The 25,862-nt window shown below is 42.1% G+C and overlaps 1 protein-coding gene and 1 long non-coding RNA gene across 5 annotated transcripts in view; both read right to left on the bottom strand.

The window, feature by feature from the left end:
* The window catches only part of MRPL46 (mitochondrial ribosomal protein L46), a 201,877-nt gene that overhangs the window by 66,156 nt on the left and 109,859 nt on the right, over positions 1-25,862 (bottom strand). The window contains exon 4 of one of the 4 annotated variants that reach the window (XM_085018828.1): positions 18,087-19,958. The exons of the other annotated variants lie outside the window; for them this stretch is intronic. Coding sequence (XP_084874954.1) covers positions 19,942-19,958 — 17 coding nt within the window. The 3' untranslated portion in view covers positions 18,087-19,941. Of the gene's footprint in view, positions 1-18,086; positions 19,959-25,862 lie in introns of those variants that run through there. 4 annotated transcript variants of the gene reach the window in all.
* On the bottom strand, positions 1,325-10,190 carry LOC146406966 (uncharacterized). Its single transcript, XR_014841607.1, has 2 exons — positions 4,651-10,190; positions 1,325-3,107 (listed from the first exon to the last, which is right to left on the bottom strand). It is a non-coding gene; the product is annotated as an uncharacterized LOC146406966 (long non-coding RNA).

Here is a 25,862-nt window from a genome sequence, read left to right as displayed (position 1 = left end):
ATCCAGCATTGCCACAACCATGGCTTAGGTCACAGTTGTGGCTCAGATCTGATTCCTGGCTCAGGAAACTCCATATGCCACAGGATGGCCCAAAAAGAGGGGGAAAAAAAGAATTCGGAGTGCCCACTGTGGCTCAGCAGAAACAAACCCGACTAGTATCCTGAGGATGCAGGTTCAATCCCTGGCCATGCCTGGTGAGTTAAGGATCAGTGTTGCCGTGAGCTGTGGTGTAAGTCACAGACATGGCTCAGATTCTGTGTTGCTGTGACTGTGGTAGCTCCGATTCAACCCCTAGACAGGAACCTCCATATGCTGCAGGTGCAGCCCTAAAGAAAAGAAAAAAAGAAGAAGAAGAAGAAGAAGAAAAAAAACTAACAACAAAACTGAATAGGGTCGACAAGTGGGAAGGAAGGAAAGACATTCCCAACAAAAGGAGAGAGCATAAGCAGGACCTCGAAGGTGGGGAGTGAGGGGAATATTCAAGGAACTGACCAGCAGGCTATGTGCACGATTTGTGAGGAGCAGGCAAGATAAAAAGGTCTGGACAACTAGTTTAGAGTTAGAATTTTGTGAGCCCTAAAGCACTGAAAGTGATTCGGTAATGCAATGGGGATTCATGGAGGAGCTCTGAGCGTCAAGAGACAGGATGGAAGACACACTTTAATTTGTCAGGCTCTAATTAATTAATCAGGCAATGTGGGTGGAGGCTGGAGGAAAGGAGACTAGGGAGGAGGCCATTTCAATACTCCTGGGGGAAGTTTCTCCAACCTGAGCTCTGGTTGAGGCAGCCACCTTGAGACTGTGTGAGGGGGAGGAGGATTGGGAATTGCAAGGACTTGGATCCTGACTGCACTCATGAGGCAGTGGAGGAGAAGAGGGTTGAGGGAGGAATCCCCATCTCTAGAGAGCAGTGAGCCACACAGGCCACAAAGTCACAGGGCTGAGGGAGCTTGGAGGGATGCTTCCCACTGACCAGGAGCTGGTGCCACTGGAAGAAAGCTGACAAGTGGGCAACGAGCATGTCTACAGTCACCAGGGTGCAGGTATAAGGGTATGGCCAGGAGGATGCATTAGGAAGGCCTGCTTGGAAGGGCCTGAATGGCATCACCTCGGCAGAGGAAAGCAAAGACTGAGCACCCACGTCTACTTGATGATGATATCGATGGGGATGGTAATGATAACAGCAATTATCATTTACTGGACGTTTACCCTGTGCCAGGCCTGGTGCTAAACACATAACACAAGACTGAGCCACAGCTGAGCCTCATTTTACCCACTAGACAGTTCCCTGGGAGATACAAAAAACAAAGCTCCCATCAATTAATTTAAAATTTAAATGTAATTTGCTATTTTAATTTGTTAAAACAAGCATGCATTACTTTGGCAATTAAAAATACAAGGAATTTTTTAAAAATGGAAACCAAGATTTAGGTACAAATATATTCATTACAGTATTTTCCAGAATAGCAATGTGTTTGCCATCAATGGATCACCAACTACATGTCAGGCATTGCACTGGGTGTTTTACATGAAAACAAACAAGTATTCTATTTAAGAAAAAAAAGAGAGTGTTTGCTTTCAATGTACTGGCATATAGTAGCAGTTCAATAAAACATGTTGAATGAATTGTTTAATTCGTCCCAATTAGAACAGAAAACGCCTGACTGGGACTAAGCCTCAGGCATAAGTAGAACATCAGATCTGAATTTGAGAGCTGAATCATGCCAGCTTGTCTTTAAAGTGAGCAGATTTGGATAAGGGAAGCAGAGCTATAGGGCTGCTTCAGTCCCTTCTGCCCCAGATCATGACCTGGGGGCTGGGGAGCTGGGACTTTGACAGAGGAATGATGTCCCAGCAGGGAGTAAGGCAGAGGGACACTGAGGAGGGGACCCAGGAAAGGCAGGACAGTGAAGGGACTCCTTTATTGAAGGAGTGCTGCAGCTCATTGAAGGCCCTCAGAGTCTCAGAAGCGTACAACAGCAAGCCTGTCTTTGTCACTCATGAGTCAGTGGGTGGGCTAGGGGTGGCTCCGCTCCGCATGTCTCTGTCTGCCCTGGAGCAGTGAGCTGGCCAGCCAGGTTTTTCTCTGAGCAATGACAGAAGCTCATGAGGGCAAGACCAGCTGCACAAGGCACTCCTAGCTCTTAGTTCCGGCTTTGAACATCACCCCTACCCGGATGGCTCCCAATCTTATTCCACCCAAACCTCTCACCTTCCTCCAGCTACCTCAAAACAAAGCCACAGTAGAGCTCTAAGACAGAGCCTGTTATCCCCTCTCCCCATGGATTCCCAAACTCAACGACTTCATCACAGTTCCCTGTCCGCCACACTGACTTCACAAAGTTGTGTCTGCTTTTTGTCTTGCCTTCTAATTATTTCTTGAATCAATACCCTCTCCTCCCCCACAACTATCCTGCCTCGGTGTGGGCCCTGACATGTCTTATCTGAATATTCTTCCAATTGGCTTTCTTCACTTCCCTCCCCCGAGTCCATTCTCCTCCATGAATTTTGTGGACTTTAAAGTCCCAATAGGATGTGCAAGTCTCTGCCTAAATTGTACCAAGGCTCCTCATGGCTTTCAGGACAAAGCCCAAGGTTCCTGGCAGGCCAAAGATGCTCATCACGACCTGGTTCCCACCTACAAACCCCACCACTCCCAGCAAACATGGTGGCCCACAATTTGCAGTTTCCAGAGTGTATTGTGCTCCCTCTCACCTCGAGATGTTTACATGGCTGTGCCCTTTACCCTGCTTCCAAACCCTCAGTCTTCCTGTAAGACTGAGCTTCAACATTACCTCCTTCAGGAAGCATTCCCAGACCCCAGAATGAAGAGGTACCCTTTTTCTGATCTTTAACAGGGCCAAGGAACTCTTCTATCATAGCTCCAAAGAGGTTGTACTGTCCACTGATTCATAAATATCACACAAGTAGGAATATTGTGTTTGCCTCCCAAAGGGTTTTTATGATATGATATGATGGCAGATGTTCTATTAATGATTGTTGAATGAATGAATAATTAAATAATAGATGAAATGTTGGTTGCATCACTTATGTGTCTTGTGACGTTGGGTGAATCTTGAGTCTCCTATGGGTCTTAGCTTCCTCATCTGCAAAACATAAATAATAGTCTAAATAACAACACTGAACAATGAATGATGGCCCATTCACATAACTGAGAATTAAATAATCAAAAAATGTTTATTAGGACCATGTAATAACATGGAAAATGCATATGACGTTAAAGTGAAAAAAAAAACAGGATGGAAGGATAACTTAGACAGTGCAATTACAACTATATAAAAAGAATAACTGCACACACATTCACACACACACCAACATTTGTCCATGGATATTGTGCCAATGCGTGATTTCTCCTTCACTTTACGTCCCATATTTTCCATTTTTTTTTTTAGAGAATGTGCGTTACTTTTACGATGAAAAATTAAACTTTATTACCAAAAACAAAAAGAAAAGAAGTTTCTAAGAAAAGAATCCTGCATCCTCCTCACTTGGCAGTGTGTGGAATGCTTCCCAGCACTCTCAGAAGGAAAGCTTCTCATGTCCCTCAGGTCTTCTCATTCCCTTGGAGACGCATGTCCCCGCCCACACTCTGTCCCTCCCTCTGCACTGCACCCAGGCACGGGAGGTGGGGACACCTGTGAAGACACTGCCTGGAAAGAACTCTGCGCCCAGTCTCATTACAATGGAAGGAAATGCAATGCAGCTTAGTCACCTCTCTGACCAGGAGGTTCAGAGCAGAGGAGATGAACATCTTTCTGAAACCTTGCGGTGTGAGAACAAACTCCTGGAACCAGCTCTTTGCAACTGCCCATTTTGAAGGCCTCAATTTTTACCCTTCCATCCCAGGAAGGGCATCCTATTCCATCTCATTTAGAGTCAACAAACTGCCAAATCAGAGATCTTCTGACCCACACTGGAGGGGCTTCTAGAAAAACTACATTCTCATCCATCACTGGTGGGAGCAGAAAATGGTACAATCTTCCCACTGAGCTATTTGGCAAGCTGTATTTGATTGTGATGCCCACTTCTAAGCATTTATGGCAAGAAATATGGAAAGAGGTCTAACTCAAAGAATATTCATCAAACACTATTTATAATGTAAAAAATTGGAAACAATGTAAAATTCCAGGAGAAAAACTGATTAAGTTATGATACAATCATTAAGTGAATTACCATGCAGCTATAAAATAACAAGGAAGGGGAACAGTTAATGACATAGAAAACATGGAATATTGTTAAGTTAAAAAGCAGATTACAAGACAGTCTATACATATAATCCTGTTTTGCAGTATGTATAAATGTATCTATAAGCATAGAAAAGAGACTGATAGGATAAACAAAAAACTGTTGGTAGTTATTTCTGAGTAGTAAAATTTCAAGTGGCTTTTCTTCTTTTGGCTCATTTCTATTTTCTACTTTTTCTGCAATTAGTTTGGATTGCTTTTGTAACATGAAAAAATATTTAAAAGTTATACTTTTGACAATCTTCCAATTCCCTTAAACCATCTTCTTTTCTAATTCCCATGCTATGGATTGACCATCTTTTTCTTCGTCCTACTTAGGTCCACCTTCTTAACATTTAGGGAATATATCTGATTATGCCCAGCTTTATCCACTCTGAGAGCTTACCAAAAGCTTCCCAAAGACTCTGGTTATTTCTTCTTTACCAGCCAATTTCTCCTTATTTGTTCAAAGACTGGAGTCACAGGACCCCATGTGTTCCTCACTGTCTTCCGACAGATGAATTGAACAGTTAAGGCAAGCCAAAAAAAAAAAAAAAATGTTAGACATCAGCTTACGGTTGAAGGAATTTCTGGTTGGACTTCCCCATCCCAGCTGCCTCAATCCTCAGGCAAGTTGTTCACCATACATGTCTCATATCTGAGAGGGCAAGTGGGGCCAAAACCCAGACCTTGTCCTACTCACTGGGCCATGTGTCTGGTGCATAGCTGTATCCTTAAGACAGAGGGTTTCCTTTGAAAATTTCCAAGATAACCATTACCTTGCAAATCTGGGTGGGTGCTTGCAAGGCTTAGGCTTTAAAGGAATGATCTTCTAATTGGCACAAAAATACCATGGACTAGCTGTGGTCTCATCCCAATACACTGCATCGAGAAGCCTGTAACACCTTCCTCTATCAGCCCAGGTGGCTTCCATGAAGATATTCGATATCTTCTTTTCTGCTATAATCACCTCAAATGCTCTCCAACTTGCTTCTACCAGACTCCTTCTATCCTCTCCTGAAACAAACAACTGCCTTGCATTTCAGCATATGGTATGGCAATGGGTAGTGTTGAGGTTCTCAACCCCAGCTGTCCATCAGAACCCCCCAGGGAAATTTGGAAAGTCCATACACCTCAGCCACACCCCAGAAAAATTAAATGAGATCCAAAATTGAGAAGCACTAGCTTCCTGGAAACAACTTGAAGTGTGTTTTGGGGGTTTTGTTTTTTTTAAGTCTGGGTTTAAAGTTCAGTCCTTCTGCTTATTGCCACACAATCTTAATAAGTGACTTTCCTTTTTTCCAGCCCAGTTTTTCAACTGTGAAACCACCGTTCAACATTTTCTAGAAAAAATTCCACTGTGAACTGGAAAACCCTATAAATGTTCTATCGCCAACCCCAGAACAAGAGAGTAAAAGAGACACAGCCACTGTGACTAACCAAGATGAGGCGAATGGAAAAAGAGAAAGGGGAACAGGCATGAGGTGCTAAAATTTGGTTCATGGGGCCATAAAACCATGGGTGAGAATTATAGGTCTCCCCGAGTTTCCTCGCATCTCTTAAAATTGGTACTCTATATATGTGTGCAAAGCTGGCAGAAAGACAAACCTCTGTGTTTCCACATGGCTCAGAAAGGATGATGAATTGCCTAAATATGATGCCATTTACTTTTTCCAGATTCAGGGAGGTCATCAGAGTCAGAAAATTTGCTTTTATTGCCACTCTCCCTCATGCCATCTTGAGTCCTTGCTTAATGAAGGCAAAACTTTTAGCTGTTACCAGCCCTTCCCAACCAATTCACTCTATTGAAAGAAATAAAGTCTGTTCACCAGAGAAGTAAGAATTCTTCAAGGATTTTATCAATTCTCTTACATTTCCCACTTTTCTAGCCCCTTCTGCAAAGACAAGCCATGTGCCATTTTCTTCTACACTGAAAAGCTATTCTGCCAGGTCTTTTGCAGTGGAAAGAATTCTGGGTGAAGCCTAAGAAGATCTGAGGTCAAGACAGAGCTCCACCACTTCCTAATTCCCTAAAGAATTAGCATACCCTTCCTGAGTCTCAATTTCTTCATCTGTGAAATGAGGAAAATAATATCTGTTCTACTTTCCTCACAAAGTTTTGTAAGGATCAGTTGATAAACTGCACAGGAGAGCAATTAATAAACTCTGATTATTTTAGCCAAGTTTCTTGTTAGGTCTGCCTGGTTTATACGCTCCCATCCTTAGACTCAGGCCAACTGCATGCCCCTGGCTACGATATTTGGCTGAAGGATGGCCATAGGATCTAAGCTGGCCAGTGAGCCTTTTGCTAGTTATATTGAGAAAAAGAAGTTCTCTTTCTGCTGGGAGACATCTCGTTCTCACAGGGAAGGGGCATTCCAAAGAATGAAAGCAACTCAAAGAGAAGCAGAACAAAAAATGTAAAAGGCAAATATCCAGTGATATCATTTGAGCATCTGCATGAATTCATTCACTCATGCTTTAATTCAACTAGTTATGACATTCCTCCTATATTCCATGTCCATTTCTGGATGCTTGGCACTTGGTGATGAAAAGAAAAAAGACTACACTCCTGGAGCTTGCATTCCAGTGGGAACCCCAGGCAATAAACAAATACCAAGTAGGTACATAATACCATGCCAGGTAATGATAAGTTCTATGAAGAAAAGTTAAATCAGGGTAAGAGATGAAGCCCGAAGGGTAGGTGTTATTTATATAGAATGATTGAATTCCCCTCTAACTCTGGACTTTCAAGCTTCATGAGCCAATAAAGGCTCATCGTGCTAAGCCAGCTTGAATTGGTCTGCTATCAACCACACCAAGAGTCTTGATGAGTACAGATTTACAAATGTAGGGATTGGTAATGATACTGATAATGATTATAACAGCAGCACTAAAGGGCTTGTGAAGGAACTGAATCACACCCCTGGGAATTCATGTCTAAGATATGTATGCCAGTGGAACAGCCCAGGGATCAGAAGTTATCAATAGATTTCCAAAAGTATTCTCTGTGGAATTAAATGCATACAAGGATCATTCCTCTGGATTCATCCATGGCATCAGTTCATTTGAAAGTCAGAAATTTAACCTTTAAAATATGTTTAGAAAGCTGAAGACATTGATCATCAAGTCAAACAGATCATCGTGTTGGTCATTTGTGGCCATTTGGTAATAGCGACATTGCCAGACACACACATATCACTTATATGGATTTAAGGGAGACTAAAAGCATTGGGAATAATGAAATGTAATTAAACAGCCAGTACCCACAATCAGTTGATTTCCTACAGTTCTCACAAAGCAGTTAGAGGCCAATAGTCACAAATTCTGACCGTGTCCAAGGTTATTGACAATCAGCCATCTGGGATGAGAGCTCAATGCACAATAATGCCCCACAGTTTTCTGAATTTGAGGACTTCAATTTTAAATTCCTACCACTGAGAAAATTCTGTAACATTTTATAACTCACCCCCACACCCCCTACACACACACATGAATTCTGGTGTGAGGATTAGATTTAAAGGATGCCTCAATCGTGGAGTCTTCCTACTTTGAACTCTTAGAAGGACAGTAGAACATCCTTTATCATTTTGATGCATAGGATGTATGACCAATAAAGAAAAATATGAAATTGGAACTTCTATCATTGTCCTCCTGGGCTGCCACACCCACACTGTGAATAATATTCGCCTTACTCAGATGAAAATGTGTGCAAGCCAAGATAAGCCTACTCAAAAAACAAGGCAAGTGCTTCCAGCCTTCCTGTAGCTGCTGGAATTTTCTCATGTTTCTCGTCCACAAAATGCAACCATTGCTGAGATACTGCATTACCTGCTGGGAGAAGGTGTTCAGTATTACTGAACTAGACAGCATGAGGGCTCTTTCCAGAATGTCAAACAGGTATTGCCTTCCATTGCTGGGGTGGTTTAAAGTGATGCACATCAAGACTGAGATAAACTCTGCAAAGTCATTACTGTGTCAAGAGTGCTATAATTGTGGTTTTGGCCCCTTTTTGTATCAGAATCTTCACTCCAAGAAATATTTATGAACTATTTTAGATAGATAGATAGATAGATAGATAGATAGATAGATAGATAGATAGACAGACAGATAGATAGATCCCTACATGTCCCTAGTAATATTAGAACACAGGATATTAGATGAGGGAAGGGTTCTATAATCAAGCAAGTTTGAGAAAACACTAGCTTTAAAAAAAAAAAAAGAACTTTTGAGTGATAATACTTATTGGTTAAGGAGAGCTTTTTAAATGATAATGCACACTGTGAATCAAGTATGCCAGGAGTCCCAAATTAATTCTATCAAACTTTTTAGGTGGGAATATCTATTAACACCGCATAGGGCACAATTCCGGACAAACTGAACTATAACAATATTCGGTAGAATTCTTTATCCCCAGATTCACACACTATGGAAAGAGATTAAAAGAGATTATACACTGGGTTTAATTTAGGTATAATTAAATCCAACAAACTACAGATTTTAAAAAAAAGTTTCTACCTATGAATTTCCAAGTTACAAACTTTCATAGATAGTAACAAAACAAGCTAAGAAACATGATCACATCAACTCAACCTCCTGTCAACAGATGGCGATAGATGTAGAGCAAGTTCCTCCCAGTCTGGAACACAGGGCCTTTGTGAACAAGCTGCAATCTTACTGAGAGTCTACTTAATTTTGAGGTAGTCTGCAAGTATGGGTAATCCCTCTGTGGACAGCAAGTACAAAAGCAGCTAAAGTTTTAAAGTGCTTGAAATAAAAGGTGTGTGATTGTGACAGACTTGAAAGAAAAGATAGTAAAAGATTGAAAGTGCTGAGAAAAAATGACAGCTATGCTCGTATGCTGTGCTTCATTCCAAAAGGATGCATAGTTCCAAAGGACAAAGTGCTTGGCAGGCAACTGCTATGCTTACGCCAGAGAAGGGAGAGCAAAAGAACAGGGCTGCCCGTGAGCCAGGTGTTAATGCAGGACAAAGCTGAGGCTTTGCTCAAGAACTTATGGCAGAGTGTGATGAAGGTGCTGTCATTCATTCACCACCTTTTCTATTGAGTGCCTGATATAAGCCAAACACACTTGCTGGCTACCAGGAACATGGTGACTAAAAAGGACACAGTCCTTACCCTTGGAAAACTTAAGAGTCAGTGGGAGATGGGGATAGATACAGGCCATAAACCAAAATATTAAAGTGTAAATATTGCAAGTGCTAAGAAGGAAACAAAATAGGAGGCAGTGACAGAAAGCCAGGGGAGAGGAACTGGGGTGGGTGGTGGTGGAAGATCTTAGGTTCCCGGCCCCTTCAAATCTGCACAACATCAGAGGGAGTCTGGGACGGGGCGGGGCAGGGGGGTGCGGGGGGTGCGGCTATCACAGCTGAGGTGCTCCTGGGATGCAGACATGAGGCAGAAGAGAGTTATTGGCGCCACAGACTTCCTTGGTGCCCTGAACTACTTGGAGAAAAGCTTGCTGGTGAAATACTTATCAGCATGAAGAAGAAGCATCTGGTGGTTTTACTGTGTGCAAGGATGCATATGATTAAGTTATGCTTCCAGGCCTTAGTCCCTCTGGACTCAAACAAACAAACCTAAAAGAATGTAACCTGTCCGTAAGTAGAGAAAGTACTGTGTGCTATCTTGCAAGGCTGTGCTGTTAATTTTTAATTTTTTTATCACTGAAGAACCATGGACAAAGACATGTTTAACTGTATTTAACTACCAAGAGAACAGTCTATTAACTTGGTCTGGATTTTTTCTCGTCTTGTATACCTAGGAGTCAGCTGAGCCTCTTCTGTTCTTCCTACATTGATCTTAACCCAGACTGGTCTGCATTTCCTGTGTCATAGACTTCTGTTTGCAGACAACCCCCAGTTTTTATTTAACAGGTCAAAATTTAGTTTAGCATTTACCTATTATGATGCTATATTTGCTAAGATTAGGTTTGGCTACAGTGGTAGCAAATCCAAAAAAGAATGGCTTTAAAAGATGAAAGTTTGGGAGTTCTCACTGTGGCACAGTGGGTTAAAGATCTGACTACAGCGGCTTGGGTTGATGTGGAGGCTCTGGTTCCATCCTCAGCCCAGCAGAGTAGGCTAAGGACCCAATATTGCCACAGCTGCAGCATAGGTCACAGCTGCAGCTCAGATTTGATCCCTGGCCCAAGAACTCCCATATGTTACAGATGTAGCCAAAAAAAGAAGGGGAAAAAAAAGATAGAAATTTGGCATTTCCTGATGGCCTAGTGGTTAAGAATCTGGCATTGTCACTGCTGTGGGTTGAGTTGATTCCTGGCCCAGGAATTCTGCATGCTATAGACACAGCCCAAAACAAAACAAAGACTTCCCTGTTTTAAATAAATAAATAAATAAAAGATGGAAGTTTATTTCTCTCTCAAATAAAAATTGAGATTTGAATAGTCCAGGGTTAATGGCAGCTCTGGTTCACAACATCCTCATGAAGCCAAGCTCCTTCTCTCTTATAGCTCTACCAAGCATGGTCTTTGTTCACTTCATGAGCCAGCATAGCATGGTTGCCCAGCTCCAGCCAGCCATCCCTCAGACAGAAGGAAAAAGAAAAGGAAGGATACTGCTTCAAGAAAACTTCCAAGTAGCTGCACTCATCTCTTCCACTTATATTCCCTTGACTAAAACTAGTCATAGCTGACCTAGCTGCAAGGAAGTCTGTAAAGTTATTCTCTATCAAAAACAGAGGGAAGGGCTGTCTGATCCCACAAGCTCTGCAAGTTACCTGTTACCAGTTTTGTCCCCCAGTTTCCATGGCTCTGCTGCACTGTTCTTCATCTGTATCCCTACCTTAGGTCCTTTGTTGTCTATAAGAAGTCATATCTCCTTCTTCTTTGGGGGGAAAAGATACATTGTGATTTTGTCAGAGCTGAAAATGGGCAAAATCTCAGATACTAGAACATACCCCATGAATCCCATGAAAATCATATGTCTAGATTGCAGTAGCTTATAAATTTATCATTTACCATCTTAAGGTCTACTGTCCTATGGATTGAAGTAGTGATATTATTAGAAGATCTGAGCAAGGGAGCAAAAGGAATTATTTTTTTATGGAAAAGCCATATTATGCCTTGCATGAGTTTAGAAGTACTTTACTCACTAAGAACCCCCAAGAAATAATTATTGGCTCAGGGAAGTTCATTGACTATATTACTTTATTCAACACCTATTTCTTGAGCAACTACTATGTGTCTGATACTACTTAGGTACTGGGCATCCAGCAATGAACAAGACAAAGTCCCTATCATCATGGTTCTTATATTCTAGTGGTGGAGAGGGAAGCAATAAACAAGCAAACAAATCAATAATATATTCTCAGATGATAGGTAGGAAGAGAGAATGATTGGGGTAGGTGAAGGACTGTTCTAATAGAAGGTAATTATATATTATTGACTAATAATAATAGCGAATTCTTACACAAATTTATCATGAGATAGTGTTATCCTAAGTCTTTATATACACCAACTCATTTAATCCCCACAACCAATTCATCCACCCAGAGGCATAGAATCCATACCTTGCTCAAGGTAGCAGAAGACCTAAATAGACATCTCTCCAAAGAAGACACAGAGATGGCCAATAGGCACACAAAATGATGCCCAACATCACTAATTATTAAAGAAATGCAAATCAAAACTACAATGAGCTATCACCTCACACCAGTCAGGATGGCCATCATTAAAAGGTCTATGAAAAACAAATCCTGGAAAGAGTGTGGAGGAAAAGGAACCCTACTACACTGTTGGTGGGAATTTATATGGTGCAGCCACAGTGGAAAACAGTATGAAAATTCCTCAAAAAATTAAAAATAGGAGCTCCCGTCATGGCTCAGCAGAAACAAATCTGACTAGGATCCATGAGGACACAGGTTCCATCCCTGGCCTCACTCAATGGGTTAAGGATCCAGCGTTCTGTGAACTGTGGTGTAGGTCGTAGACATGGCTCAGATCTGGCCTTGCTGTGGCTGTGGTGTAGGCCAGCAGCTACAGCACTGATTTGACCCCTAGCCTGGGCATCTCCCTATGACATGGGCGTGGCCCTAAAAAGACAAAAAAAATTTAAAAATAGAATTTCCATATGATCCTGCAATCCCACTCTGGGGTATATATCCAGATAAAACTCTAATTTGAAAAGAAACATGCACTCCTTGGTTCATAGCAGCACTATTCACAATAGCCAAGACATGGAAACAACCTAAATGCCCACTGACAGATGAATGGATAAAGATGATATGGTACATATATACAATAAAATACTACTCAGCCATAAAAAAGAATGAAATAATGCCATCTGCAGCAACATGGATGGACCTAGAGAGTCTCATACTAAGTGAAGTAATTCATAAAGAGAAAGACAAATATCATATGACATCACGTATGTTGAATCTAAAATATGACACAAATAAATTATCTATGAAACAGAAACAGACTTACAGACATAGAGAACAGACTTGTGGTTGCTAAGGGGGGGAATAAATTGATAATTTGGGATTAGCAGATGGAAACTATTATATATAAAATGGATAAACAACAATGTCCAACTGTATAGCACAGAGAAATATATTCAATATCCTGTGATAAACCACAGTGGAAAAGAATATGAAAAAGAATGTATATTTAATAAAACTACTTTGCTGTACAGCAGAAATTAACACAACATGGTAAATCAACTACACCTCAATAAAATAATTTTTTAAAGTTGTCATCAGATAATCTGCCTGTAGAATTCAAGCAGTAACACAGGCTACATGTCCATGAGGACATCTTGTATTGAGAAGTCACCCACATGCTTATTCTATGAGACAAACATCAACTTCTATCTCATTCTGCTACTTGGAAACCTTCAAGGCTCCCATTCCCACAAAGGAAGGCAAACACTCCCCTTGTGTGCATGGCTTCTTGCTGACTGATTTCTGTCTTGCTCTCCCATTACTTTCCACCATGCCTTTCCCTCAGGTCAGGAACTTTACTGTTTCCCAAACACACAGTGAGTTCTGGCTGTGCTCTCTACCCAGAATGTCTCCCCACTTTCTAGAGAACTCTCTGCCTTTCAAATTTTCACTCAGAGTCCACAGCCTCTGCAGAATCTTCTCTGACTCCCCAGGCAGAGTTGGACACTTTTTCCCACCTAACCAAATAGCTCCTTGCGTTGTGCTGTAATGTTCCTCTGCCATTTTCTCCATCATATATACTGCTTGAGGCAGGGTCCAGGTTTTATTTATTTTTGTCCTTCAGTAAAATTTTAGAGTTTTTCCAGAAAGATCTGGCAATTATTTTTGGGTACCATCATGTAGGTTTTTACTGTCCTTGTGAATGGAATTTTACTCTATTATATTTTCTAGTTAGTAATTGCTGATATATTGGACTGCTGTTCTTACTTTTAATCATTTTATGCACTTAAGGAGTGATCTGATTCAAACATAAAAGTCAAGTTCCAGCTCTCTTCCTCCCTACTTTTTTTTTAACTTTTTTGTCTTTTTTTTGTTTGTTTTTTGTCTTTTCTAGGGCCGCATGCGCTGCATATGGAGGTTCCCAGGCTAGGGGTCCAATCGGAGCTGTAGCTGCCAGCCTACGCCAGAGCCACAGCAACGCAGGATCTGAGCCGCATCTGCAACCTACACCACAGCTCATGGCAATGCCGGATCGTTAACCCACTGAGCAAGGGCAGGGACCAAACCCACAACCTCATGGTTCCTAGTCGGATTCGTTAACAACTGCGCCACGACAGGAACTCACCTCCCTACTTTCTCAACTCATCCCCATTGGCAACAAATTTTAATTCTTTTAGATTATTTTGGTATTTACCTTGCTATCTCTAAATACCATGCTTTTATACTACCTATTATTTCTTGATTCATCATTTGTAGGAATGATCTGTTAACTTCCCACTAAAACAGGGGATATTCTAGCTCTTCCTCTCCCTTCCCCTGCCCCCCACCAATACACACATACTTTTCATCTGTATTAGTTCTCTAGGGCTGTTGTAACAAGTACCACAAACTGGATATCTTACACAATAAGAATTTATTATCTCCCAGTCCTAGATATCCAAAATCAAAGTGTTGGCAGGGTTGGTACCTTCTGAACGTTGTGAGGAAGAATCGGTTCCATGTCTCTCTCCATGTTTCTGGTGGATTTTCAGTAATCTTTGCAATTCCTTGGCTTGTGGCAGCTGAAATCCAACCCTCATATGGTATTTCCACAGTATCTCCTTCCCCACATCCAGATCTCCCCTTCAATAAGGACAGCAGCCATATTGGAGCAGAGCCCACCCTAATGACCTCAACTTAATTTAATTATCTACAAAGATCTTACTTCTAAATAAGGTCACATTCCCAATATTGGGGGTTAGGACTTCAACCCATAGCACCATCCTTTGAGAACTATATAATTATATCATCACTCTGGTTAGATTAATGTTCAGTATTTACATATTACATATGAACATATTATTCAGTTATTCAGAGCTGAGCCATGTAGTTCCACTTCCTTTCCTGAATAATTTTTATATTCCTGGAAATAATAATTATTTGTTAATATGTTTGATTAATTTTTTATATTCTTATCACTAATTCAACTAAAAACTCCCTGCCAGTTGTCTAAATCTTTTTTTTTTATCATATCCATGCATCTCAGCTGTTCCATCAATTTCATCTTGACAAATCTACCCTTCTAAGCCTTCTGACCTGCTCTAATCTGGTCAGATTGCTCTTTGGAGGCTGTCCCTTCACCATTATGCTGGAGATTCTCATTATTTCCTGTCTTTTGAATCAGTAGTTCTTCTTTTTGTTAGTTACTCCTTTGATTTGTAGAACATAGCTTCCAAAGAAAGAATATGTGGTAGGTAAATATTTGAGACTTTTTATTTCTAATTACATCTGTATTCTACTTCCATTCTCAGTGGATAGCTTGGCTGGGTACAGAATTATAGGTAGAAAATCTTTTCACTTTAGAATTTTGATAGCACTACTCCATAGTTTCCAACGTTGTTGTTAAGAAAGCTGAATTAGTTTACTTTCTGATTAGTTGAATGTACCTATTTATTTCTAAGATGACCCCCCCATGAGTTACACCCTTGCATATTCTGATTGTGGACAGAACCTATAATCTGCTTCTAGCCACCAGCATGTGGCAAAGGTGAGGGAACAATCCCTCCCTTGATTAGGTTATATTTTACTTTCTCTTTTTTGGGGGGGCACACCTGCAGCATATGAAAGTTCCCAGGCACAGCCACAGCCAAAACTGATCTGAGCCAGGTCTACAAAGTACATCACAGCTCATGGCAATGCTGGATCCTTAACCCACTGAGCAAGGCCAGGAATCAAACCCACATCCTCATGGTTACTGGTCAGGTTCATTAACTGCTGAACCACAAAGGGAACTCTGTGATTAGGTTACATTTTAGAGCACATTTTAGAGCACAGGTGCAGGTGATCACACCATGTAAGACTCAAACTAGACTGAGAGATTTTTCTTGTAGATGTGGAAGAAGTATACTGCCATGTTGTGAGAGGGCATTAAGTACATTCACAATGTTCTTGCAACCATTATTGTGATCTACTTCCAAAATTTGTGATCACCCCAAACAAACTCTGTACCCATTAAGCAACAACTCTCATTCTTAACTGCTTTTTAAAACAGCTTTCCACCCAATCCTCTTTATTCTCCCCTCTACCTCTGGTTCCAAAATTTTCTGGTACCATAGTCAACTTTTCTGTGGTCACACAAGGCAAAAGAAAATTCCCTAACTTGAGTTGTAAACCTGATAAATTTATTTTTACCTGTGGTGGAAGCAGAATTAGAACTCAGCTCTAGGTATATATTTTTTAAAAAGCCACCACATTAGCCCTAAGTGCAATATGGGTTCCACTGTGCTTCTAATGAGCAGAATATGGATGTATCACTTTACCTAATGAACATTTCAATCTTCTAATAAACACTCTAATAAAGAAAAAACAATTTTTGGTGTAACCAGTCCCTGAGCCCTGATATTCTGCAGTGTGAATCCTGTCAGTTCTTAGAGTTCTTTTGTTTTAGGATTCTGCTGACTTAGAATTCTTTCTTATGTTAGCTATCTAAGTTACCATTCATCTGTCTGCTTTCTAGCTCCCCAAACGATGTTACCTCCACTCTCATTCTCCCTATATTTGTGGATTTATGGGAAAGAACTTCACTGGTGGTTTTAAATGGCATTTCAGAACACAGTGAATTTAACTAAGTGCACTTAAAGTCAATGTAGATCTTACAACTAGCCACCTTGCCAAATGCTTTAACTACTTTTAAGTTCATTTCTTAAATTAAGCAGATGATAATATTGTGTACAAATAATGAGAATTTTAAAGCTTCTTTCAACATGGTCTGTTGAGTTGATGTAGTTCTCTCCTCCACCTACAAACACATAGAAACACTTGATTTTTTAAAAATATGTATGCACAAGAAAGAAGAAAAGAAATGAAGAGAAAGAAAGAAAGAAAGAAAGAAAGAAAGAAAGAAAGAAGAAAGAAGAAAGAAGAAAGAAAGAAAGAAAGAAAGAAAGAAAGAAAGAAAGAAAGAAAGAAAGAAAGAAAGAAAGGAGGGAGGGAGGGAGGGAGGGAGGGAAGGAAGGAAGGAAGGAAGAAGAGAGAGCAAGTGGAGGAGGGAGGGAGAGAGATGTAACAGTGCCAGAAATCAAGAAAGCAGTCAAAGCTAAAAGGTACAGGAAAGGTCATGAGCACCCGCAAAGGGTTTAGGGTCACAGACCAGGGTTCCAACACCCTCAGAAGAACAGGAAATCCTGCCTTGGCTCTTTAAGTGGGGAAGCTGGAACTGAGCTTCAAGAGGTGCTTTTTTTATCCCATATCATATGCCCTTGGCCAGCCCCTGACTTCCATGTAAAAGGTGATAGTGCCCTATCTCCAGTATGCACCAAAGTGCAGAGGCCAGGTCATATGGGGCATAATAGGCCAAAGTAAGACATTTGGAAAGTGTTTATATGCAGAGTGATATCATCTGATTTATATTTCCAAGATTCCTGTTATTGCTATCTCAAGAAATGGCTATTAGTGAAAGCAAGGGAAGAAGCTGGGAGGACACTGCAGTTGTCAAGGGAAATGTTCTGATTATCTACTACTGCATAACAGACCAAATTCAGTAGAACTGAAACAATAACAATTTTATTATGCCCATGGGTTCTGTGAAGTGAGAATTCAAAAAGGGCACAGGGAAGATGGCTTAGCCCCACGCCATCATGTCTGGATCCTCAGCTGGAAGTCTCAATGGATGGAAGGATTTAAATGGCTGGGAAATGCAAAAGCTTGGCTTAGCTGGAACCATTGACTGCTACCCCACCCCTCGTTTCTCTTTTGGGCTTCCTCATAGCATGACTGCTCAGTTACGAAAGGGAGCATTCAAACAGGTTGTTTCAAGAGAACCAAACATAAGCCTTTTATGACCTACTGAAACACCACATAGCATCACTTCCTCCACATTTTATTGGTCAAAGCAATCCCAAGTCTGTGCAGTTCAAGAAGAGAGAATATCAACCTCCTCTAGATAAGAAGACTGTCAAGTACTTGGGGACCATGTTTTTAAACTGCAAAGGGAGATATAATTGTGGCTACGACTAATGCCGGAGAAGTAGAGATGGTGGGAGAAGACAGAATCAAGACACATTCAGAAGTCAAGCCAAGGAACTTGCTATTGAATTGTATACTGGAGAAAGGACAAGAGAAGGGTGGAGTGATATTTTAAAACGTGAATCAGGGATGGCTTCCAGGTTTTTGGCCTGAGCATTTGGGTATATAGTAGTGCCATTTATAAGATGGGTATTCAGTTATCCCAGAAGGTTTTATTTTATACAAAAAGAAAGATTAAAAGAAAATTACATTTTGGACCAACTTATATACAGACTTTGTGCCTTGTGAAATGTGTTTTTTCATCTAATCCTTAAAACAACTCTGTAAAGTAGGCATTTCCATTTCTGTTTTTTGGATATAAAACCCAAGTTCCCACAGGTAAGCTACTTGCATATGGTTACACAGTAAGTAAGTGACAGAACAGGATTCAAACGTGAAAGACTCTGTTCTTTCCCCTCAGCTAACCTCTTTCCCAAGGGATCACTGAAGCTCAGAAAGATTGGGTAATTTACTCAAGATCACACAGGTAGGAATGACAGAACCAGAGTTTAAAATAAATTCTGGGAGTTCCTCTCGTGGCTCAGGGGTTAACGAATCTGACTAGGAACCATGAGGTTGTGGGTTCGATCCCTGGCCTTGTTCAGTGGGTTAGGGATCCAGCATTGCCGTGAGCTATGGTGTAGGTTGCAGACGCGGCTCGGATCCCGCATTGCTATGGCTCTGGTGTAGGCCGATGGCTATGGCTCCGATTCGACCCCTAACCTGGGAACCTCCATATGCCATGAAAGCAGCCCAACAAATGGCAAAAAGACAAAAAATATATAAATAAATAAATAAATAAATTAATTAATTAATTAATTAATTCTGGCCCTAAGCTTCCTAGCAGTACATGTGGTGATTGAAGGCAACAGAGCAGGTGTATCAATAGGACAGAAACTCTCTGAGAAAGAGAGTCAAGGTTCCTCATGGCCTCCAATGACCCCTGGATAGTCTTATGCACATTGCAGTGCTCAGTGAATGGCAGATGATTTTCAATTTTAAAAAAGAAAGAAAAAAGAAAAGGAAAAAAGACCTGCCATTAAATTCCTTGACCTAAGAGTTACTCCTTAAAAAGTGTCCACAGATCATTCTCTCCACCCAGGACATGGTGTAGCAGATGTTCCTTGAAGACCCAGAGCTGCATGGGTGTTTGCTCAAAGGGAACAGTAAGATCATCGACTTCTGAAATATAAGAGAGAAGCTGTCTGTTTTACTTAAATCTCGAATCTTTGATCATCCGGCAGGCATCTTTGATGTTGGCAGCCATCTGCAATTGGTGAAAATTAACACTTAGGTAGGAAACAGGTTAAAGAGGCAATGAGAAGTGAAATTAAGGTCTTAGATCTGAACAGCAGCATCCTCTTTCTCCATCTGCTTCCCACTCAGAAGATGGAGGCTGTTTATCTCTCTCTCTTCCAGTGAAAGTGAGATTTCTTGAGATCTTGGATTTACCTGCCATGTTCATCATCATCATCATCATCATCCAAAAAAAAAGGATCTAGTATGGAGTAGGTCTTCAATAATTACTTGTTAAGTAAGTGAATCACCAATCTAGTTAATATTCTTTATGCCTACACTGTAGAGTGGCACCTCTTTTTCATGGGTGAAATCTCAGGATGCCAGATCAGTTGCAGACTTCTCATCCCACCTGCCCACCACCTGGACCAGGATAACTTCAGCTGGAGACCAGCACAGGGCTTCCTGACGTCTGCATACTGCATGGTGGGCATCCCTCCATCCGTGAGCCTGCTGGTGTGTCCATGTGGCTAGCGGTCCTGAGGCCAAAAGAGTGTCACAGACACAAGGCAGTGAGAGATGTCCATCTGTGTCTCTCTCCAGGATGCCAGTCCTGCAGCCAGGAGCAGCCAGGATACATTCTCTGTTGTGTCCACAGCTTGTCCCCATCCTGACCACACCAGCCAGCCAGTCTCAGCCCCTGGCCACAGCTTTCATCAGCCTTCCACCCAGAGGAATTCCCATCTGGGCCACTGGATTCACTGGGGGACTCAGCTCAGGCCATTCGATGACCTTAGACAGACAGAAGAGTGAAAAAGAAAGCAAGGGGAGGGGGGAAGAGAAGGAAGAAGAGGAAGTGACAAATGAACATTAGTTTCAAAAGGAATGGGTTTCTGTGGAAAGAGAGAAAAGAACAAAGTGAGAAACTCTTCTTGTAATGAATTTTTCCCAAACATGTCATATTCTTCTCCAGAAACTTGAATGAACTGTAAGAAAAGGTCCTCATGAACCTTGGAGGCAGACAGACCTGGTTTTGATTCTTGACTCTGATTTTTACCAGCTCTGTTTCCTCCTCAGAAAGTGGGGAAATCACTGGTAGGAGGCTGTGAAAATTCAGTGAGAGGTGCAGGTATGCACCACTTAGCCACTCAGAATGGTACTCACTTCCTCCCTCCCCTTGCTCTACCACTTTGTTGAGCCCCTGCTTTGGATTGGGCTTCATTTTTTTTTTTATTTTCCCACTGTACAGCAAGGGGGTCAGGTTATCCTTACATGTATACATTACAATTACATTTTTCCCCCACCCTTTGTTCTGTTGCAACATGAGTATCTAGACATAGTTCTCAATGCTATTCAGAAGGATCTCCTTGTAAATCTATTCTAAGTTGTGTCTGATAAGCCCAAGCTCCCGATCCCTCCCACTCCCTCCCCCTCCCATCAGGCAGCCACAAGTCTCTTCTCCAAGTCCATGAAGATGTGGTATATATACACAATGGAATACTACTCAGCCATAAAAAAGAATGACATAATGCCATTTGCAGCAACATGGATGGAACTAGAGAATCTCATACTGAGTGAAATGAGCCAAAAAGACAAAGACAAATACCATATGATATCACTTATAACTGGAATCTAATATCCAGCACAAATGAACATCTTCTCAGAAAAGAAAATCATGGACTTGGAGAAGAGACTTGGAGCTTCATTTTTTGATTGCAAATTTGTCTGTTCCACAGCCTCTCAGAAGCAGCCTACCCAGGACTACGAGCTCAGGAAAGAAATCTATTTCTGAAAGAGATCTGTGATAAATACGTTATTGCACCCCCAGCTAACAGTCAGCTGAAGCTGCTCCTGGGAGCATATCTGCCTTGGAAGCTGCAGCAGACCACTCGTGGTAAGATAAGCTAGGGGCACATGTGGAGGGCGAGGTCACATAGGTGGGAGGAACAGGGAGGAGGAGATGAATAAGATCTCTCTCCCTCTCTCTCTCTCTCTCTCTCTCTCTCTCTCTCTCTCTCTCTCTCTCTCTCTCGCAACACACATAAACACACACACACACACACACACACACACACACACACACGCATGCCCCTCCCTAAGCTCAGGCCTCAAGGATGCTCTGGGAGGCACTGTGGAGAGCAGAGAGTGTTCTCTCTCCAATGAGGAGACTGATCTCCTGAGGCTCTTTCCTATTCTGGGCCTGGGTCTTCTTATCCCTAAAGCAAGGGAGCCAGGACCATGGCCCTAAAGCCACTGATGGCCTGAGAGTCTGGTGCACAGAGACCCCACTACCTAGGCCCCAGACCAGTTTGCCAGAGGGGCTTCTGTGGTGTCCTGGGACAGGCCTGGGGAAGCTGATAGGGTGAGCAGGACAGCAGTGCCCCTTACACACAGCACCTTTCAGACCCAGGAAAGGCTAACCCACTGCTGACAGCAGCAGATCTAAGGCTCTTGGAAACTTAAAAACTGGTCCAATCCGTGAAGCCCTTGCTTCCTTCCTCCAGGGCCCTTTCCTTTCCTTTCCATTCAAGGAATTCAACCTCAGACCTCTCCTCCATGCCTTCGAGATGGGAAAAGGCTGGGTTTGTGGAAGACTCTAGGTGAGGCTCTCAGCAGAGTGGGAAAAGGAAGCCAGCAGTCCAGTGAGGGCAGAACAGAGTCAGTGATGATGACAGCCTCTGGTCATTTGCTGAGAGCCTCAGAGGGGGCTTTCACTTCTTTCTCTCCACAGCCCTATGAAGAGGTGCTATTATTATCCTCACTGTGCACATAAGGAAACTGAAGCATGAGGAGGTTAACAAGACCATCCACGATTAGTTGGTTAGTAGGTGGCAGAGCTGTGATGGCAGGCCAAGCCTACTGAAGCCAAAGCTCATCCTCAGAGTTGGTGAGCTGGAGGCCTCTGTCACCACATGATGCAAAGAGGGTTCAAGAAGGGCAGGTAAAGTGTGTGTGCCCTCTGAAGGGACAGACACTGGACATCTCCAGCATTTGGACACCCTTCAGGGATGCAGGAAGGAGAGGCAGGAGAGCAAGCCATGACCTGGACCACAGCCCTAGAGGACCCTGGGAACTCCTTGGGAGGAATCTGGGATGGTGGTGGTCAATGGAAATATCCCTGTAATTCTATCAATGGGAGCTGGATGCTGGGTGGCCAGATGAGGACAATGTCCACTTGAGATGCTGAGCCAAGTGTTTGTCCCAGGTCTGTAACAGTCACAGAGCTCACAAAGAGCTTTATCAGACTCATTTCAGGGAGGTGGGTGGGCAGATATTAGGGCTCCAGCTCTGCATGGGGAAACGGAGGTTCAGGGGGATGACACAGCTCGCCCACAGTCAACCAACCATGGTGGTGTGGACCAGGCATGAACACCCACAGATCCTGCCTCTGTTCTGCGCAAGGCCTTTCTCACTATAGGAGCCAACACCCTCACCTAGGACCTGGGCTTCCAGGGCTCCTTGATGCCCCTATGGGGCCTCTCTAAGAGAGTCTGCCTCAAGCCCCCTGGCATACCAGAAAGTCAGAGCACAGCAAGGTCAGAAAAGACCTTCTGACACTTCTGTCTCCTCTGACTAGCTCAGTACACTGCCCAGAGAAACCCCTCTTCGTTCCCCACCCCCTAAATGCTGGGAGATGGTAAACAAAGAAAACAGGCCAGGGTGTAGAAGGAACATACCTTAACATAGTAAAAGCCATTTATGACAAACCCATGGCTAATACAATACTCAATGGGGAAAAGCTGAAAGCCTTCCCACTAAAATCTGGAACAAGACAAGGATGCCCACTCTCACCACTTTTATTCAACAGAGTATTGGAAGTCCTAGCCACAGCAATCAGACAAACAAAAGGAATGAAAGGTATCCAAATTGGAAGAGAAGAGGTAAAACTGTCACTATATGCAGATGACATAATACCATCTACAGAAAACCCTAAGAGCTCCATACAAAAACTACTCAAATTGACCAACAAATTCAGCAAAATAGCGGGATATAATAAATAGAACATTCAGAAATCAGTCTCATTTCTGTATACTAATAATGAAATATTAGAAAAGGAATACAAAAATACAATACCTTTTAAAATTGTACCCCAAAAAATCACATACCTGGGGAGTTCCCGTTGTGGCACAGTGGTTAACGAATCCGACTAGGAACCATGAGGTTGCGGGTTCGGTCCCTGCCCTTGCTCAGTGGGTTAATGATCCAGCATTGCCGTGAGCTGTGATGTAGGTTGCAGACACGGCTCGGATCCCATGTTGCTGTGGCTCTGGCGTAGGCCAGCGGCTACAGCTCCGATTGGACCCCTAGCCTGGGAACCTCCACGTGCCGCGGAAGTGGCCCAAAGAAATAGCAAAAAAAAAAAGACAAAAAAAAAATCACATACCTGGGAATAAACCTGACCAAGGAGGTGAAAGACCTATATGCTAAGAACTATAAAATGTTAATTAAGGAAATTAAAGAGAATTCAAAGAAATAGAAAGATATTCCATGCTCCTGGGTTGGAAGAATTCATATTGTAAAAATGGCCATACGACCCAAAGCAATCTACAGAGTCAACGCAATCCCTAGCAAACTGCCCATGACATTTTTCAAGAACTACAACAAACAATCCAAAAATTTATATGGAGCCACAAAAGACCCAGAATTGCCAAAGCAATCCTGAGGAACAAAAACCAAGCAGGGGGCGAAACTCACCCAGACTTCCGGCAATACTGCAAAGCCACAGTAAACAAGACAGTGTGGTACTGGTACCAAAACAGACATACAGACCAGTGGAACAGAATAGAGAACGCAGAAATAAGCCCAGATGCCTACAGGCAATTAATCTTCAACACAAGGAGGCAACAATATAAAATGGAGAAAAGACCGTCTTTTCAGTAAGTGGTGCTGGGAAAACTGGACAGCCACATGTAAATCAATGAAACCGGAACACACCCTCACACCGTGCACAAAACTAAACTCAAAATGGCTTAAAGACTTACAGGTAATACAAGACACCATCAAACTCCTAGAACAGAACATAGGCAAACACTCTCTGACATCAACCTCACAGATGTTTTCTCAGGTCAGTCTCCCAAGGCAACAGAAATAAAAGCAAAAATAAACCAATAGGACCTAATCAAACTGACAAGCTTTTGCACAGCAAAGGAAACCTTAAAAAAAAAACAAGACGACAACCTATGGAATGGGAAAACAGTTTCAAACGATGCAACTGACAAGGGCGTCATCTCTAAAATATACAAACAACTTATACAATTCCACAGCAAAAAAGCCAACAACCCAATTGGAAAATGGGCAAAAGACCTGAACAGACATTTCTTCAAAGATTTACAGATGGCCAACAAGCACATGAAACAATGCTCAGCATCCCTGATTGTTAGAGAAACGCACATCAAAACCACCATGAGGTGCCACCTCACACCACTAAGAATGGCCATCATTAACAAGTCCACAAATAACAAATGCTGGAGAGGGTGTGGAGAAAAGGGAGCCCTCCTGCACTGTTGGTGGGAATGTAAGTTGGTACAACTACTATGGAAAACAGTATGGAGGGATCTCAGAACACTAAATATAAAACCACCATATAACCCAGCTATCCCACTCTTGGGCATATATCTGAACAAAACTTTCCTTGAAAAAGACACATGCACCCCTATGTTCATTTCATTGCAGCACTATTCATAACAGCCAAGACATGGAAACAACCTAAGGTATTCATTGACAGAGGACTGGATTAAGAAGATATGGTATATATACACAATGGAATACTACTCAGCCATAAAAAAGAACAAAATAATGCCATTTGCAGCAACATGGATGCAACTAGAGACTCTCATACTAAGTGAAGTCAATCAGAAAGAGAAAGACAAATATCATACAATATCACTTGAATCTCATATATGGCACAATGAACCTTTCCACAGAAAAGAAACTCATGGACTTGGAGAACAGACTTGTGGTTGCCAAGGGGGAGGGGAAGGGAGTGGGATGGACTGGGAGTCTAGGGTTAATAGATGCAAACTATTGCATTTGGAGTAAATAAGCAATGAGATCCTGCTGTAGAGCACTGGGAACTATATCCAGTCACTTGTGATGGAACATGATGGAGGATAATGTGAGAAAAAGAAAATATATATGTATGTGTGTATGTGTGGGTGTGGGTGTGTGGGTGTGTGTGTGTGTGTGTATATATATATGTATATATATGACTGGGTCACTTTGCTGTACAGTAGAAATTGACAGAACACTGTAAATTAACTATAATGGAAAAAAGAAAAATCACAAAATAAAAAAATTAATCTTACAGCAATCACTAATTAAAAGAAAGGAAGAATGAAAGGAGGCCACTGAGGTCACCAGAGGGAAGTCATCTGCCACGTGATTTGTGGGCTCACCCCACTGATTTCTAACTGTGGCTCATCCTGGAATTTGATGCCAGGCCCAGAGAGAAAATGTCAGCTCTTCACCAGCCGTGTAGCCTTGATGTGTCACATAAGCCCCAGCCTATCACACCCAATGTGAAACAGTAAAACAATGACCAGTCTCAAGATGAGGAAGAGGCAGCCCTGAGCATGACCCATGCAGTGAACACTTACTGCTGCAACCAGCCCCTGGACAAGCCAACTTGCTGGCTTACAAACACAAACACCTCTGCTTTTTGTTTTATTCTCCACACCGTCTGACCTCCTTTCTCTG

Source organism: Sus scrofa, chromosome 1, assembly GCF_054392235.1.
Source record: "Sus scrofa isolate SSC_HxYL_T2T_F1_AM1 chromosome 1, Sscrofa_HxYL_maternal_Yorkshire_Landrace_v2.0, whole genome shotgun sequence".
In the NCBI taxonomy this organism is placed as follows: domain Eukaryota; kingdom Metazoa; phylum Chordata; class Mammalia; order Artiodactyla; family Suidae; genus Sus; species Sus scrofa.
Note: the sequence above shows the minus strand (reverse complement) of the source record. Positions and strands in the feature narration are given on the sequence as shown.